This window comes from Protomyctophum bolini, assembly GCF_963924005.1.
Source record: "Protomyctophum bolini genome assembly, chromosome: 16".
NCBI classification, from domain to species: Eukaryota; Metazoa; Chordata; class Actinopteri; order Myctophiformes; family Myctophidae; genus Protomyctophum; species Protomyctophum bolini.
In genome coordinates, this window is record NC_137877.1 from 8110961 (window position 1) to 8129015 (window position 18055).

The 18055-nt window shown below is 43.7% G+C and overlaps 1 protein-coding gene across 5 annotated transcripts in view; it reads right to left on the reverse strand.

The window, feature by feature from the left end:
• lmo7a (LIM domain 7a) overlaps positions 1-18055 on the reverse strand; it is a 70432-nt gene that overhangs the window by 50986 nt on the left and 1391 nt on the right. For 4 of the 5 annotated variants that reach the window (XM_080786258.1, XM_080786256.1, XM_080786255.1 and 1 more), the window contains exons 2-4: positions 11977-12047; positions 10098-10167; positions 2772-2878 (exon numbers count right to left, since the gene is read on the reverse strand). In XM_080786258.1, coding sequence (XP_080642384.1) covers positions 2772-2878; positions 10098-10167; positions 11977-12047 — 248 coding nt within the window. Of the gene's footprint in view, positions 1-2771; positions 2879-10097; positions 10168-11884; positions 11953-11976; positions 12048-18055 lie in introns of those variants that run through there. The other variant, XM_080786259.1, reaches the window with a different exon arrangement.

Consider the following 18055-nt stretch of genomic DNA (forward strand, 5'->3'; position numbering starts at 1 on the left):
CTCCCTTTGACATACACTCTGTGTATCTCCTTAAGGGCTGTAAGTTCCCCTGCCGGAGAACAACAGAGGGTTAGGGTTACATTTTTCTCCCCTCCTCTTCTTCACATTTTGACAAGAATTCCGTCGGACGGGAGGATTTAGCCCTGATGAGGTCTGACAAGGTCAGCTGTAATCATCGACTCCAACCTGAGGAGTCACATTCCGAGACAATGAGGAAATCGCATCCTTAATTAGCAGCATGACCAATCCCACTGACTACCGTAATCACACATTATTGTATTATGGCCAGTCATTACAGATTCATCTAAAAAGATAAGAAGACTGAGGTCGCACTGCATGCTCGTCGAGTAGTGAATGAACCCTGGGGCCTGCGCGGCTCCAGTGATCAGCTCCAACACAACAAACTATTCATGTCCTGCTCGGTGTGAGCGGACCGAAGTCATTAAACCACAGCTGTGCATGAGTGCTTTCCTCACTCAGCCCCAAACGTGCGAACCTCGACTAACAGCCCGAATCAAGTTTCAAACCGCAGCGGATGCACCCACGGGCACACACATGTAACATGTCACACCGCACAGACTCTCAGACCTGATACAGGGGAGAATGCAGTGGGAGGAGAAAGTGAACTCTATAAAAAGCCCCTCTCCCATGAGTCCTGTCACCATTCCAATCAATCCAAAAGGCTCAAAGTGACCCCCCCCACCTCCTAATAATAACCCAGTGAGCGTCTCTGTACAAGCCCCCCCTAACACATACTGGTTAGACGAGGGGGATACGTAGAACCAAGAGAACATAAACAGTGGGCGTTTGGCTTCAGAGCAGGGGTTTCACAGATCTAGCTAGAAGGATATTCTTTTTGTTTAACTAAACGCAACATTATGGCAAAAATGTCAGATTAAAGAGGAGGGTGGCAATATACAGTGTCTCCCAGTTGTACATGAAACTCTTGGTCATTGGTCAAATACATTGCATAACCTGCTTTATAATGTCATCAGAATGCCCTGAGGGTTGGTTAAAGGGTGTGCCAACATGACAATAGTTAAGCAGAGTTGTTAATTTTGACTTTGTGTGGATGTTGTAATAGTGTGCGTGCGTGCATGTGTGTGTGTGTGTGTGTGTGTGTGTGTGTGTGTGTGTGTGTGTGTGTGTGTGTGTGTGTGTGCGCGGGTGTGCGTGCGTGCGGGCGCACACATGTGTGTTTGGAATGAGTGTGGTGTCTTTTTTTGTGCCATGGAAGGGTGGCTGACTATAGTGGCTCATGGGAACAGAAATACCCCGAAACATGTTGTGCCAACGTATCAAAAGGAGTGGTTAAAATGAGCATAATTAGATTATTGGGCAATGCTGAATGACTCATACTGGAGCGTTTGTTGAAAGACAATCAAATTCATACCAGATCGCTATTTCATAACACCCTTCTGTCACCATTTGAAGTGCATTTTGTAAAGCACTCTTATGGCGTCTTTGAACCGTGAGTTCAATTACTGCCAGTATTGTTGTTGAAGGAGCCTCACTAAAGACTCATTCATATGGATAAATGAGCCATTATGCTGGCACGGTGTGAGCACTGCACGGCGCGCTGCCTGGGAGAACGTGTCAGAACGGATGGAACCGGGCCTCACCTCGCCACCCTCCTGAGGGCACACCTGTGTGAAAAACTGAACAGGTTGTTCAACATACCGCATGCATCCTCACTCGGCACGCAGGTGAGGTGACACCAGAGCAAACTGACAAAAACACAGAAACAATAAACAACCGTATATAGGCACGGTGCCATTTTAACCCATTCTGACCTGAGATCAGATTCATACGAGGTTTCCACTGGACACACACTGGTCTGATTAACCCATTCTGACCCGAGATCAGATTCTAAAAATGTCAGTCGTTCTTCGATTTTTCAAAAATAGCAGACCTACAAGCTCGTAGCGCGCCACTCGGTGGCGCGCTATGAGCTTGTAGATCTGCTATTTTTCAATAGCTAAAGCATAACATGATGCTAACACCAAAACGGGTTCACGTTCAGAATGGGTTAAAATAACTATTAAACAAATACACAAGCCTTCATATGTGATATAGTAGTATCTCTACTTCCTCCTCCCCCCCCCCCTCAAAGAGAGACAATTTAAAATCTTTACAAAGTGCACCTGCCGCTAATGAAATGCTTTGTTTGTTCAGACATCATCGGACAGAGGTCATGATTTGCTTAAACTACAAGGAAGTGAAAGCGATGGGACATTATTCCTCCATGACACTGCCAGACCACAGTGCCATACAGGCAAGAGACCAGTCCCTTTTCCTTCTCCCTATAGCTGCTCCACTGGTTTGTGTGGTTTCACTGTTCTCCTGTAATGTTTACAATACAGTAGGCTGCTTGCAGCACTATGCTGTTTACCAACACCTAGCAACAGTGCAAGTGGCGGGCCTACTGCAAATACCAGCGAATATGTCTTCTGTTGACCCCCCGGAAACTTCTAGTCAACTGAAAACATACTGCACAGCGAGGAGCCACGTGATGTGAAATACAGTGTAGAAGTTACTGTACATGTAAACCCAGAGGGCAGAAGCATGGATTGCCCCATGCTGTGCACATCAGTGGGAAGCACAGTGTGTTAAGTAAGACTTGTCAGCACAGTAACAGTCAGACTTAGTCTTAATCCCCGCTACAACCCAGAACGCGGGTTACTCTTATTAGCATGGGTTGTAATAAAAACGACACTGCCAAACATTCTCATGTTATCAGTAGTAGTGTGTTCATGTGATTTAGGACTTACTTAACTGTGACTCTTGTAGATAGGTCTTGCAGGTCTCCCGGGTGGAACAGCTGGGCCTCCTTTAATCCGATCTTCCCACAGGCCTTGAGGAAGACGTTGAGGTTGTCCTGCACAGAGAGAGCAGAGCAGAGGGGAGAACGGTTCGTCCACGGTCTGAGGCAAAAAAGAATAATCACTCAGGAATTCTCCGGCAGAGACACAGCCCACAGCTCATTGCTTCCAAAGTTCATATCGCCAGGGAGCCAGCGGCTGCGGGGACAGGGAGGAGCGTGTGTGTAGCAAATAAAAAGTGACACAATGCCAAACACACACACACACACAAATTCAGAGGGGGGCAGGGCTGTGTGACAGGCTGTGACTGACAGTGCTAAAACTACCTGTGGGCTGGGTTAGGGTGGACATGGAGCCTGAGCTGGGAAGGGATGACATCAGAGTTGACTCACAGATCCCACCCACCCAGCCATGCAAGGCAAAGGGCTGCCACCCAGGAGCCTAAAGTATGCTACCACTCACACCCTGAAACCATCCCCTCCCTCCCCTCCCCTCCCTGCCAAATCCTTTATTGGAGAATACCTGTGGAATCTATGGGGTGGTGGAGTATTTTGGAGACATGCGGTTGCTATGAAACACGAGGTCCGGTGACAGAGACTGACAAATATTTCCCCCGAGCACAAAACCGAGGGAGTGGAAGCTGAGTCTGTCTTCTTAAATGTTGCCGATTCCCTTGGATTATAGTGCGTGTGCGTGTGTCTGTATATTTCTCTTGTGTATATGCAAATGAGAGAGTACACTGGAAGGTGATGAAATTCCAAATAGCTCTATAATTACAGTTTACATGCCTTAAAACGTTTAATTGTGTGTCAAACAATTCTCACACAGCGCGCCACTCCTCTTCATGGTTTATGTTTATCTTCCATGTCAAACTCCCCAGTGCCTTGTTTTTTACTACTGCATTTCCCATCGGGACGCCAGCTTCCAGCAGGCTGTCATGTAATGACACATGGCTTCAACATGGGCTGAAATAATTAAGGGGTAGCTAGTTCTATATTTAAAATGGCAAACATGCTTATTAGCAAATGGCTGTTGACCTCGCCATGTCGGCTGATCTCCTTAACAGCTATTGCTTGTCGCCAAAACATCGGTTTGCGGGGCCCCTAGATGCCAAAAGGTCAGACGCCATTCCTGTTACATTGAGGCCAGCTCAGGTTAAACCTGATTTATACGTACTTGTGCACTTGTAGATCTGCAATTTTCAGTCTGTGACATGGCGTGCAACCATTACCGTTTACTTATACTAATGATACACTAGCTCTTCACTTGTCTGGTTTTGTTTAGGCGATCTGGTTTTATTTATGAGAGGGATGATCTAATTTGGCATGTCTAAACAGGAACAGGCGCTATCAGAATTATTAAACAAAAAAAAGGCATCACTACAAAGGTGTAGCTGGCTGAAAGCTCTGTAGCTGGCCTAACCAACCATCATTTTAACATAGTATATGCTGTTTGTTCTAAGACTGAGAACAGATAAGAGCACATGGGAAGCTGGTGCCGCCCTCCAGTCCTGATCAGATATGATGAATTGAATAGTACAATTCACTTTTATTTTTATATTTTTTCCAGGTGCTTGAAAAGCGCCTGGACTACATTTACTAACGACCTGACGCAGACGACCGTAGTGACGAACATAGTGGACACTTTTTCATGATTGGCTGCCTATATGCTGCCTCTGAGTTCTAAGCCAATGCGGGAGTCGAGACTTACCCTTAAAACCCATAGTCTAAACGGCATAAAAACCCCATACTCTGAACGCCGCAATGTGAAGCCGTATTGGCCACTGTAGTGTAAGGGGTTTGTATGAGAACACAAGTGAGAAGTGGAACCTGAGTGTCAACTGGCAACAGATTCTAATGTTATTGCTGCACGAGTCATTCTTGTTCTTATCTCTGTGAGGCCGGAGCGGCCGGGAAGCCGAGATTATGTTTTCATCCATGTCCGTCTGTGGCACCGCTAGCCTGACCGATCGATGTTGTACGTAACGCATGCACTCCCAGTAGATTAAGGATGTTTTTCAAATCGCCCTCCTGGTGGTTGTGGCTAGGCTGCCATAATGTGTTGCAATTTGTTACAGTTTGATTCTTTATCGTTTTATAATTTATTTGCTCTGAAGGCCGGAAGCCTTTTAAGGTGTGGTTTCATTCAGTTTACTGGTAACATTTCGAGGCAACCAGGCACCTTCTTCAGACATTCACATGGAATCAGGCAAGCGGTAAGCAGTACTGCTGGACGGCACGGAGCGGTGAAAAGATTAAATATTTTAACATTGACGCCGTCTGCCGTTACCATCTCCGGTTCTGGCTCCGTCCTGTTCCGTTTACCGTCCTGCTCCCGTCCGCTAAAATGAAGTCCGCTTTGCCATCTACCGCTTTCCTGATTCCATGTGAATGCAGCATTAGGCCTACAGTGGTTTCATTGAGACAATACCAACATTTCCGTTCAGCGTTTGAAACTTTGAACGTGTCGCAGGACAGAGAAAGGTTTTGTTTGTTCCTGAATAATATTGTTCTTGAATTGCATCATCCACGTCAATATTGCTTTGAATATTGGGGTTAAGTTAATATTGATTATTGCAGTTGTACGTTGCCGTCTGTTCCTGGGCACTACCTTTGGTTTGTGTGTAGCTAGCGAGGTGTTTTTGTTTGTATTTTTTGTACGGGTCTTTTGAGCCAGAAGTGCATAAATAAATCCACCAGTGAGAGAACGAGTTTTGGATAGTGGTGATATAACGGGGCAGCATCACATTTTGGCCTGTACCTCTTGAACCATAGGTCATACAATCATAAACATTCCCTTGGATCATGATGCAACTCCATATATAGGCCCCGCCGATTTCCGCCTGACAAGATTTTCCCGCAGTCTTTATTCAGAACGCACTCTTTTTGCTACCACGGCCACAGATTTTGTCCAAAACTCATGCAATTCGGTACATATTATCTCTGGAATCATGTGATTGAGAGGTATCAGATTACATTCTAAGATTGGCTTCCAACGTTTGCGAGTTTAGCGAAGAATGTAGCGTCCGAACTGCCCCACATTCACCCATTGAAGGGCCTCTGAACAATGCAGAGGCAAAAGCGATTTAACTTCCACGCATACAGTATGTGTCAATGACCATTGACACATTTTGAGTGGTGCAACCACTCCAAGGAACAGCAATGTCCGTCCTAACCTATGACTATGTTTAGAGTACCAGTAGGGGCAAAAGTGGCGCTTTTTGTTGTGCCATGAAACAGAGTGAGAGATAGTGTTGCACTGTTGCCTGCTAATTACAGAGCGAGAGAGAGAGAGAGAGAGGCAGGGGGAGAGGGGAGTTGCACCACTCAGTTCAAACGGGTGTGATTTTTTTGATAATCGTTACCGTAAAAAACGCCATGTAGCCTATCATGATCATAAACAAATTGGTCGAGGGGCCTTTATAGAGCGCACCTGCAAACTTTCACATTTGCCCACAGGGGGTGCTGCTATACGAAGACGAACTGTTTTTCGTACAACCCCACGACACAGCACTGGCCGGTAAGCAGGTCCTGGTGGAGATCTGCACTTTTCTAGTTTTACTTTTAAATATACCTCGGCCCGGGTAAGAGGAAAAACTTTTTGGTGCAGCACACCAGTTCCATGTTCTGATGGGAATCTTAAATAAACCAAAAAATACTGTTGGACTGAAGCACTGAGAAAACTGTTGCGCCTTTCTTCGTCCTTTTTTCCCCAAACTCGACTACGGTAGTGGTGGTCTCAAAAACATAAGGGAAACTTTGACAGGAAAAGACTCGCTCACCGTATAGAAAATAGAAGTAAAACTCCTTAGACTGAGACTTAAGACATTTTATTATTTTATTTTATCATGCTCATAAAGTGCTCTGTGCTCAAAGTGCAATTAAAAAGTTTCGGTCCTAAGATCTTAGTCAGTGCTATGCTATATATGAATTGTTGGACTGTCACGTGTAACATAATGAATTCCTATTAAACAAACAAATACGAAATTACTGCCTGACTTGTTGGGTCTATCACGTGTAACATAATTAATTCCTACATTCTTCAGTGACACCATCTTTTATTACTCTGCACAGGTACGGTATGTACAGTGACCACAGTTAATCGGTGACACGGCCAAGAGTACATGTTTGAATCCACCGCACCTACCTCACCCTATCGTGTTGACTGACACGACAATATTGCACCATAAAACAATGAGGAACTACAGATAGCATGCATGTAAAGTTAGGTTTCCAATTCCTGGATCATTGCACTTGTTGATACGAACATAGAACTCATTCTGTCTCTTTGTGCTCTGTACTTCTCACACCCTAGCTCGTGTCTCAGCACTTTTCTCACCAACAAAGCTAAGTTCTGTGCATCTAATCCTGCTAATATGCTGTTCCCATACAGCAGACTATAATCCACTCATACAGTATGATTTGAGGGAAGACAATGGGAAGGGGGTCTTACTTTAATACTTTACGCATTAGGTGTAACATTTGGTATTAGAAGACCACCATGCTTTCTGCTAAGATTGTGGTCATTCTATTTATTCCACTAAATTCTTTTCTGAGAGGGACCAACTCTGCAATTATCCTCAGCTGACCCCTGGCAATGCTTTCATAGGTCTATCTAAACTGTAGTTAAAATATCAGGCTACACATTTTCAAATCCTGTCACAATAAACCGAGAGGAGATGGAATATCTTAAATGCTCTGTCTCTCAAAAGAGACACCATAAAACTCCTCCTGTCCCAACTGTTGGGTCCAGACAAAACACGGACCCATACAACAAAAACACTGTAACAAAACATATGGTCAAATGCCTGTCATTACAAATATTATTGCATGGACATTATGAGCAGAGATGCCCTCGGGGGCCAATGAAAATGTCTGTTTATCTGCTTCAAATCTTTTTATTTCATGCAGCCTCAACTCACAGAGGAGTTTAGTGTGTGCAAGAACATCCTGCACGACCACGTCAATTACATTGTGTTTACGGTGGGCAGAAGCCCATGGAGTCATCTCTAACTCCGTCCCCTTGGGCTCAGCCCAGCGGGCCTCAAACTGGGGGCCCCTCTCATGTGGCCAGTTGCCCCACCACACAACTGCAGGCTTCCTCTGCAGCACTGGTAAAAAAGCATGGACCATCATGCACCAGGGCACCGTGACCCAAAACCCACAGCTCACTGAGTGCTCATCGTGGATAGGACAAGGAGAGATGTGTGCTGACATGGGAAACATACTCTTGGATACAAGTGAAACCAAAGAATGGATCAGGATCTGGTGGCCGATGTTGCTAAATATTCCACAAAACCAGCGATTTCCTTTTTCTTTTTTCCTTCTAATTTTTTTGCCTCCCCAAGCTTTGATTCTGCCAAAGCTGGAGCCTGGTATCGATTTCAAGTGGAGAAATTATTCAGAAAGCAAAACTAAAAAAGACAGATATGACCATAATGGCAGCATATTTTCATATTTGAGCGTTAATGAGGCATGCTTGTAAAGAGGCTTTCATTCAGCTCTGATTAAAATCATATCCAAGCTACAAACAACAAAAAAGTCCTGACAGCATTCCTCTTGTTCTTTGTCCATTGTTGTTTCCCTCCATATGCACTATTGTAAGTTCAACAACCCCCGAACAAAAATATTTTCCCAGCTCTTTCCACTCTAAGAGCATTCATAGCCTTAGTCAATACCCTTTCAGCCTCACTCAGCCATCAGAAAGAATGCCCAGGGATCTTAAGATTTGGGTATTTGAGAAAAGGCAGACCTCAATCACTTCCAAGACTTTAGATTTTTTTTTAAGTATTACCGGGCAGCATTTTACAGAACAGCCGCTCATGTGCTATTTATAGAGAAGACAGATACAACCAAGTACTATTAACCACTTGGGGGGAAAACACTCCCAACACACTACTTAAGGTGAAGAGAGATATTCCCACAGCAGCAGACAGAGTGAGTCATGTTCACTGTTGAGTTAAAGTGTGCTCCACTGCTGCCCATATGGTCTGCAGTAACTGATAGCCTTCGGCCAATAGGCAGCTCCTCCATTTTCTGAAGAATTTATTGTCAGGTGGTTTTGAGTCCAAGCCTCGGAAATACCACACCAACGCTACTGATCAAGAAGATACTTATCGTCATTAAATCTGCAGGTGTCCAGCTAGTTAAATGAAAAATGTCCCAAAACAAACTGCCCGCCTATGTGATTTGTAACATAACACAGATGTGGTAGTACATTGTTTGTCCCAGTAAATACAGTGTTTACTGTGTACATTTTGGGGATTGTGTGCCAGTCTGTTTCCACTCCAGCCAACTTGTCATTGTCTTGCCAAATATGTCGAGTTACTGAGCCTACTGTCAAGTACCCAGACTCACTAGGCTACTATTCCCTATGCAGCTGGACTCAATTACACCCACAAGAAGGATGGGTTTAAGGTCACTTAGTTTCAACCCTCAACTTCTAATGTACTTGCATGCAGACATACATATTGCCAAATATTTATTTCAACTGAACCACTGCGAAGGATATACTCTGCCCAAAAGATTGATAGGCACTGATTTAATCAATCACCAATAGATGAAATATAATTGCTCGCACCGAACTCGACCCCAGCCTGACCTGCCACCACCACAACAGTCAAAACGCTAATTGCCACCCCCGGTACAAAGACTTTTTGTCTTGGATGACGGTTTTGATTGAACACAGCCTTAAGCATGGCATCACATTTAGGGTGCTGCGTGCGCACTCCAAATGTGCCCACTGGCATTTCAAGCAGCTTCAACATTCAATGTGCTTATTAGTGTGGATGGATATGAAGACAGACAATTCAGTGAGGCACACAGACTCTAGCTCACTGGCAGCCCATGTCTCTCTGTCATCCTCCGTCAACCCAAGCCTCTAAACCTCAGACTGCCCTCTCTCTTAGATCTCACCACACCCTGCAGCCACAGACATAGCCCCAGTACATAATGGAAAAGTTGTACATGTGACAAAAGACAAAATTGTGCGGAAAGGATTTTTTTTCAAAAAAACAAAAACTAATCATATTTCAGAATGAAAGAAAACTGTTCACACACACTTAAGAGTGAAATTTCCACGCTATTTATCAGGCACTAAGGGCCCTATAAAGACACACAATGAAAGCAGTATCAAGCACTAAACACATTAAAGTGATATAGTATAGACTAGAGTATATTAAACTGACTTTTTGACAGAAAATGTGTTGTGGTTAGTAAAGTTATAAGCCAGCCAACAGCATTTAGTTTGAATGTATGAGTGGTAGGTTTTCCTCACCAGTCCAGCGATGGGCGTAGAGAGCCTGTTTACCCTCTTGATAATACCAGGTTTGATATTGTTGATCAGACTGGAGGGAAAGGAAGGGAAACAGAGAGGAGAGAGAGGGAGAGTGTGAGTCAGAGTTGTTGGTCGTAGGTTAAGTTTGCTACAACTAGCAGGGAATGGATGAAAACAGTTGCAGAAGTCTCTGTGCCGTGTGTTTACGAGGCTCTTTAATGGCGGCCACCTGGCTCCAGTTTAGTAAATGGCCAGTGCAGCACCGCGAAGTAAACACGCAGATCTCTGTTGCTGAAACATACCCACCACACAGAAATACATACGCTTTCACATGTACATAACATATGTATCTTTCCACATCCTCCTTGAATGAGAGGATGCAATGTAAACAGACACAGACGCTATAGTCTATCACACTAGAAGTTGCATTGAGATTAAGTGGAGAACTGCCAAAATAGGAACTTGTGACTAATAGAAAAATGTAACTAACTATGCAGTAATGGATGTGATAAGAACTCTTTCCAGACAACCGTGTCTAACACTTTAGAATTACTGTATCTCTACAGTTCATTCTGTAGACAGATTCAGACGGGGGTTGAGACCCCTCTGTTGACTTTTGCCACTATACTGATAACATTATGGGCCAAGTTCCCATAATCATGACATCATGACAGAAACTATAAAAAAAAAAAACATTTGTTTAAGAAACAAATGAGTTTTGTCATTCAGATAAACACATAGCCTATAGATAATGACAAACCATAGAAAATACTTTAGTTAAAAAAAGACCTAAGTGACAGGCTTACAAAGGCCTGACAGAACAATCGTTTCCGACCACTTGTGATAAGCACAGCACAATGCCACTGTGGCGGACCACAGAAGTTATCTCTTCTGTATAGTTTTGCTTCCCCTCTATATCTCACCCTGAGAACACATGGAGACGAGGAGGTCCCTGAATGACAATGTGTCTGCTGTTCTCTGGGAATGATGAAACCGTGGAGTCAGGGCTCAGATCAGCAGAATGAAGAACGGTTCCTAGAATAGATAGAAGACGAGGTCTGGGGATATTCTGCATGGGCCTGTGGTAATTACTGCACCCTGCTGACTCACCCAAAGTACACTAGTGTGTCCATCTCTCACATATTCATGCATACGCACGCATGCACACACTCACGTGCGCGCACACGTTCACACACACACACACACACACACACACACGTATATTTTACACTGCATGCTCTTGCACGCACACACGCGCGCACACACACACACACACACACACACACACACACACACACGTATATTTTACACTCCCACGCACACAGACACACGTGCATGCTCTTGCACGCACGCACCTTAGAATGGTGGCCAGTCGAACGATGCCAAGCCTGTTCTGTGAAGCTAAATACATTTATTTCTCTGTCCCATCATATCTACTGATTTGTAATGTACTCAGTCTAATGAGAAAGCAGGGTTCCCTTGCTCTCCAATGTGGTCTCAGCTAGAGGATTTCCAATTACCACACAGCTTCACAGCACTCATTAAAGTAAAAATGGAACTCCCATCCACAGCTCAGCAACATCTGTCAAACAAGGCAAGGCGATCCCTCTTGAAATAGATCAGAGAATGCCTAATCTCAAAACAAGCCCACATTGGTTTCACACTAAAAACAATGCAACCTCTGTTGTGTAGTCTGAAAACATTGCTTCAATTAGCATGGCCAACAAATAAAGGTTCGCCCAGCAGGGATCTGCCAAGCTGCCCTGGGAAATCTCAGTAACACTTACGGTGGTGAGTAGATCTGGAGACGAGACAGGACTTCCCAATGAATGAGTGGCTTTAGAAAGGTGGCTGGAGGGAAAAAAAGTGTAGTACTCACTCGCACAACAGGACTCCATTCTCCAGTGCAGATCGGAAGTTGTTGCCCCCAAATTCTTTCTTGGTTACCGCCTGGAAAAATAAAGGATACAGAAAGATAGGGAGCAAAACAGAGAGGGGTGTGGGTACGGGGATTGGGGGGGGGCGGGTGGGGTGGGCGGTGGTTGGAGAAGAAAGGTAGGATGTTGAGAACAGTAGCTACGGAAGTCAATGGTATTTCCTCCCACGTTCCTACAGTGTCTCTCCAGGACACAGCAGGGCTGGAGAGAGAATTCCTCAGGTATTCCTGGAGTATTCCTGCATAGCTGCAGCTTGTCTCACTTCAGCGCTAGAAGACTTTGGTAAACATGGAGAGTTGTGCTAAAACAGTGTCGGAGCCATGGCAGCCCCAAAACCACAAGGCTATGAGAGCATCTGGAGGGCTGGAGAAACACAGTGCCGTGCTATAGCCTCATGCCTTTCCCATGATCTCAAACCAAACCACTAAGACCCATTACGCAGGAAAACATACGTGCATTGCATGCATGACGTCCACCGGCACACACACACACACACACACACACAAGCACACACAGTGTTTACATCCTTGATTTTAAGACCCAATTGCAAATGTAATGGCCGCTGATGACAATAACTGCATTTTTAAAACTTTAACAGCTGAGATTTCTTCAACTTTTTACGCTAAAGTGGAAGACTTCTTTAGAATTTAGACACGCTCTAAGGCAATTAACGTGACTGGGGACATTATAATATACAAAAGTGTATTACAGAGTGGATTACAGGATGTCAAACTGATGCCAATAACCACTCCTTAACAGCTTCCTGTTGCCTGTTCTGGGATTTTCCCTCAAGGAGCACCAATACCTGAGGTTTTAAAAACAACAAATTAGCTGCAGCTGGAGGAGGTGCACTACTCTATGAACTGATAATGCACACCGTTTGAGAATTAATTTCCAAAACGATTAACATAATTTATGAACATAGGTACAATACAAAAAAGAAAGCCATTGTGCAAAAATATTTCGCCTAAAAAGTTAAAGAACCCAAGACACGAACGGTAGTGAATAACAAAGACTGGTGACCTGTAATGTACAATCATGTCAAGACTCTGGTGTACTCGTTTTGTTTTTTGTTTTTTTTTGTCTGTGCATTGTGGTACAATTGAATTGGAAAGGGTCTGTGGGTCTGTGGGACCCCGACATTCACAGCGATATAAAGTATATGCACAACGTATCTGAATGCAATGCACAATCAAGTAAGTACAGGCACACACAAATGTACAGAAAACTGGTCAACAATATGCCCAAACCAAATTTAACCAGCTTCTGTCTCGTTGTAAGCGTTTGTCCTTTTCAATCTTTTCAAATATGTTGCAGTGACAATTATTGAAATGCCAAAGTCACGACATGTTGATGGGTGCAGGGCAAGGCCATCAGTGTTTGACGGATTTACTTTCTTTTCATTGCGTTTTCCCCACTTTCCCCCCCAATTGTTGCCAAATAAATCCCCCTATGTTCTGCGGCTGTACAGCCACCACTGTTGTCCTGAGGAGGGTGTATAGAGCAGTAGACAACCATTTGATTCCTGACAGAGGGGATTCACCTATAGGACAAATAAAGAGGATAGAGCACGGAGGTGCGGCCGCCGGCCAGGGCTCCTGCGGGAGGTTTGCACATGTGCAGTGTAAACAGGAACTGCGATGATAGAGTGTTCCAGCAGAGGTGCTAGAGGTGCATGAGAGTTGCTGACCCTGAACTGAAATAATAAAAAAATATATCAAAAAAAGAGAATAGTACAAAGTTGATTTAGTTTTTATTTTAAAAAGTATATCAATTTCATAACTGTGGAAATGTTTTTGTTTATAACCAACTGAAAGATAAAGGACAAGTACATTTACTAAATGTTAATGTTTTTGTATATTTTCTTTTGTGGATTTTCCATGTTCTTTAGTACATGTGTCAAACTTTTATTTTTGTGAAATGACAAAGGAACATGGATACTGTTCATTCAAGTGCTGTGGATGATATAAAACATTTGAAAAGGGAAGGGTGACGGCTGTTTAATTCTCCACTGTTCTGGATCTCATTATTTACATCACAAGTTATGAGCTTTCTATCTAGCACCTCTGCTGGAACACTCCATCATCGCAGTTCCCGTTTACACTGAGCATGTGCAAACCTCCCGCAGGAGACCAGGCCGCACCTCCGTGCTCTATCCTCTTTATTTGTTTGCACAGAGGTTCACGCTATCTTCCACAATACCCCTCCCTGCTGAACAGGTGCCCTGATTAGGACACAAGCCCCTCCTAGTTTCCCACATTGGAGGCACGTACTGCTACTGCCGGGATTCAAATTCAGGCCTCAGTGTTGGTTGTGGCCTAGTACTTCACCTCTGTGCCACCCGTAAATATATCCGATTTCTGTTATCGCCCCCTATTCTCCACGTAATATATTTGATTCATATTTTGCCACAGTACATTTTCATGTGCAGTGTAGCAAGAATACAGGGACATGTTGTACTGTAAGTCTATTTGTGTAGATTTTGTGTCCATAACACACCAAGCAATTGGCCTATAACCCCCCACCTTCCATTGACAAAAATGCAGAACCAGATGCTAAAAAGATAGACAGAGTAGTTCACTGATAGCAACACAATGGACACACACACACACACACACACACACACACACACACACACACACACACACACACACACACACACACACACAGAGAGAGAGAGAGCAGTAACTAATGACAGCAGTCACACCCTAGTTTTGGCAGATGAAATCCTGACCCCTACTGTTACATTCGAAAACATGCTTTCACTCAGTAACTATTCTGTATTCAGAGAAGTGAAAACAAACAAAGAAAATATCAATACAAACTAAACATGAATATTGTTATTTTAAAAAATTGATGGACTGATTGAGGGCCAACAGCATGTCCTTGACGCTATATGTTGTTTGCCATTATTTCAACACTATTCCAAAATCCAGTCTGTAACTGTATCAAATGACCAGAATTGTCTATAAGAAAGATACCATCTACTGACCCAAAGGCATGACCCAAGCCTGACAATGACTCATACAGCTGCTGACCTGCCAAAATGGTAAATGGTGTATTTATATAGCGCCTTTATCCACCACACTTTACAACGTTTACAGTGTGCATTGTATTCACCCATGCCTCCATGCACACACACCGAGGGCCATGCAACTTGCAAGGCACAAACCTGCTCACCTGGAGCAGTTAGGGTTCATTCATTGTCTTGCTCCAGAACACTTCAACACTAACCCAGGGGGAGCCGGGGATAGAACTATAGGAACCGTGCGATTCCAAAGCTACATGCAGTACCTCCTGAGCAGTGGCTGCTAACTTGTAGGAATTTATTTACTCTTCTGTATCGTCATCATTAGCAGTTTAACCCATTCTGACCGGGCACCCATTTTGGTGTTAGCATCATGTTATGCTTTACCTATTGAAAAATAGCAGATCTACAAGCTCATATCGCGCCACCGAGTGGCGCGATACGAGCTTGTAGGTCTGCTATTTTTGAAAAATTCGAAGAACGACTGACATTTTTAGAATCTGATCTCAGGTCAGAATGGGTTCATCAGACCAGTGTGTGTCCAGTGGAAACCTCGTATGAATCTGATCTCAGGTCAGAATGGGTTAAAGACCCCTAAGACTAAAGGCTACATTACCCTCCCTCCTTTGCTGAACCTGCCATGTCGGATTAGTAGTTTAATCTGCGGCAACATACCACTGCTCTGGCCAAACATGGGAGACTTACAGAAGTGGCAGAGATATGGAAAAACAGCTCTCCTTCAGACCCTTCAACTCTCCTGAATGTGCTCGAGTGGCATGCTGTCAAATATGTTGAGGGACTATTGCACTGGGAGCACGATGTGGACATTCCCACTTCTCCCCACTTCGCCGTCAGATGAACAGAAATGGATGACCCCATCATTTAAAGTGTCATTCAAAAGTATTTAAAAACTCTTAAATATGCCTCGCCTGAACCCGATTCAGGCCCCTAGATGGACAGGACGCGATGGAAATCCAATAATGCGCAAATGCACCAAGTCAGTTGTAAATTGTGGTATGGTGTGTCGGGAGATGTGAATCCTTACAGAACAGGGGGGTCCTGGGTCTCTGACCACAGCTATTGTTTATTCATGCAAGGCACTGAGGCAACGCAGCATTGAAAGTTTGTTTGGACGCACGGAATGCAGACCACCACTAATTATTCCAAAGATTCTTTACTCCAGTCCTTTCGCAGAGTGACATTGCTGTGCAACTAAAGGCATCATTCAAATTCAGGTATTACCCTAAAGAAAATACGAATTTGGAAGAGAGATAGGGTACTGACTGACATCATAGCAGGACACACAAACTGAACGTGATGTCCAATGTATCTGTCAGAGTTATAGTATGCAGTATAAATGTCTACTTGTGTGAGGCCCTGCCTCACATGAGTACATCTGAATGGATGTCGTCATAGATGACTGGCCATTGCATTCTGTCAAAAGAGTCGACAAACAGAATGCAGCCATATAATGCCATTATTGAGGAATGAGGACTAGTCGTGCCACACAGCTCGTAGCGTGATAAACAACACTATGTCGTCATGTAATAATAGGCTATTTATAAGATTGGGTCACTGGACGAGCCTTTATATCAACAGAAGAGACAGAGGGATTGGGTTGTGATTGGCTTATGGGTAAAAAAAACAACAACATTATTACTCAAATATTCTACAAGGATTATACATATTTGATTTAAAACATTTTTACTTGTCCTTTGGTGAGTCTTGTGCACAACATATCTAATGTTTGAAAACCATTAGTGTTGGACAGATTACAGAGATGATTGTGTGCACATCTCAATGCCTATATTCAGGCCAGGTGCTGGATGTCAGGCATCAAGGCAAACATCAAGGAAGAGGAAGAACATTCGCACACCAGTTTGTAGAGCTCCGAGACTTACTTTATTTTAAGGCAACAAACGTTGCAACGTTTCGACCGACTAGGTCTTCAGGTCGAACTCGAAACGTTGCAATTTGTTGCCTTAAAATAAAGTAAGTCTCGGAGCTCTACAAACTGGTGTGGGCTGGACAGATTCCCATTACAACATGAGGAATTCCACATAACGAGAGTATAATGCCATTGTTCTTTCTGATGGCTTAATTCCCAACAATCTAACGAGCAATCTGAGGAAGCTGTGGGCCATTTCAAACAGCCGCTCCGACACAAAAGGAGGAAAATAATAATCAAAGCTTAGATGTGAAACTTGATATTGAAAAGATCAGCCCCTGCATTGTCCATCTCAACTATGCCAAACTCCTGCCTAATGCCCACGGAAAGGAGCCAAAGATTGTTTCAACAGTTATTCTAAGTATTCCAGCTAAATCCTGTGTTGTAATTTAATGCTGAAAGTGTAAACACTGACCCCATGAAGACCCAAACAAGTCCATTGGTCAAGTCACAGTTGCTAAAGACTAACTATACTAAGAACACTTTATTTGTGATAACTGTGATAAGAATAACATTCAACAACAGTAGTATTACTGCAATAAAAACAGTTCCAAACACATAATAGAAGTTTACTACAATACAATTGCAAGGAAACAGCACTGTGTCACCAAAGTTTAGTATCACATTTCAAGCTCAATAGGAAGCTAACAGTAATAAGAATACACTATTGAAAACACACAAACAATGGTATAATGTTTCTTGTCACGGTATGCATATTCTTCTGAGCTAACACTGACAGTAAGTCATCAACGACCTTTCTATTCAATTAACAAGGACCTTCATTATTGTACAAAAGCCCTGGGGTTGTACAGGGAACAGTGAAGTGAACTGCCCGACAGCCATCATGTACCGAGGGGAGGAGGGCTATGCTCACAGCCATGGAAGCCAATGCAGGAATGCATCCATGTGACAGACTCCAGACCATTTAAGTCTAGTTCTTTAACACCACCACCTACCTAGCCATGAACACATGCCACTGTTAAAAAGTGCTGTGAAGCCAAGCACCCTGTAAATCATTCAACAAAACAACCCCATGGCCACCAAA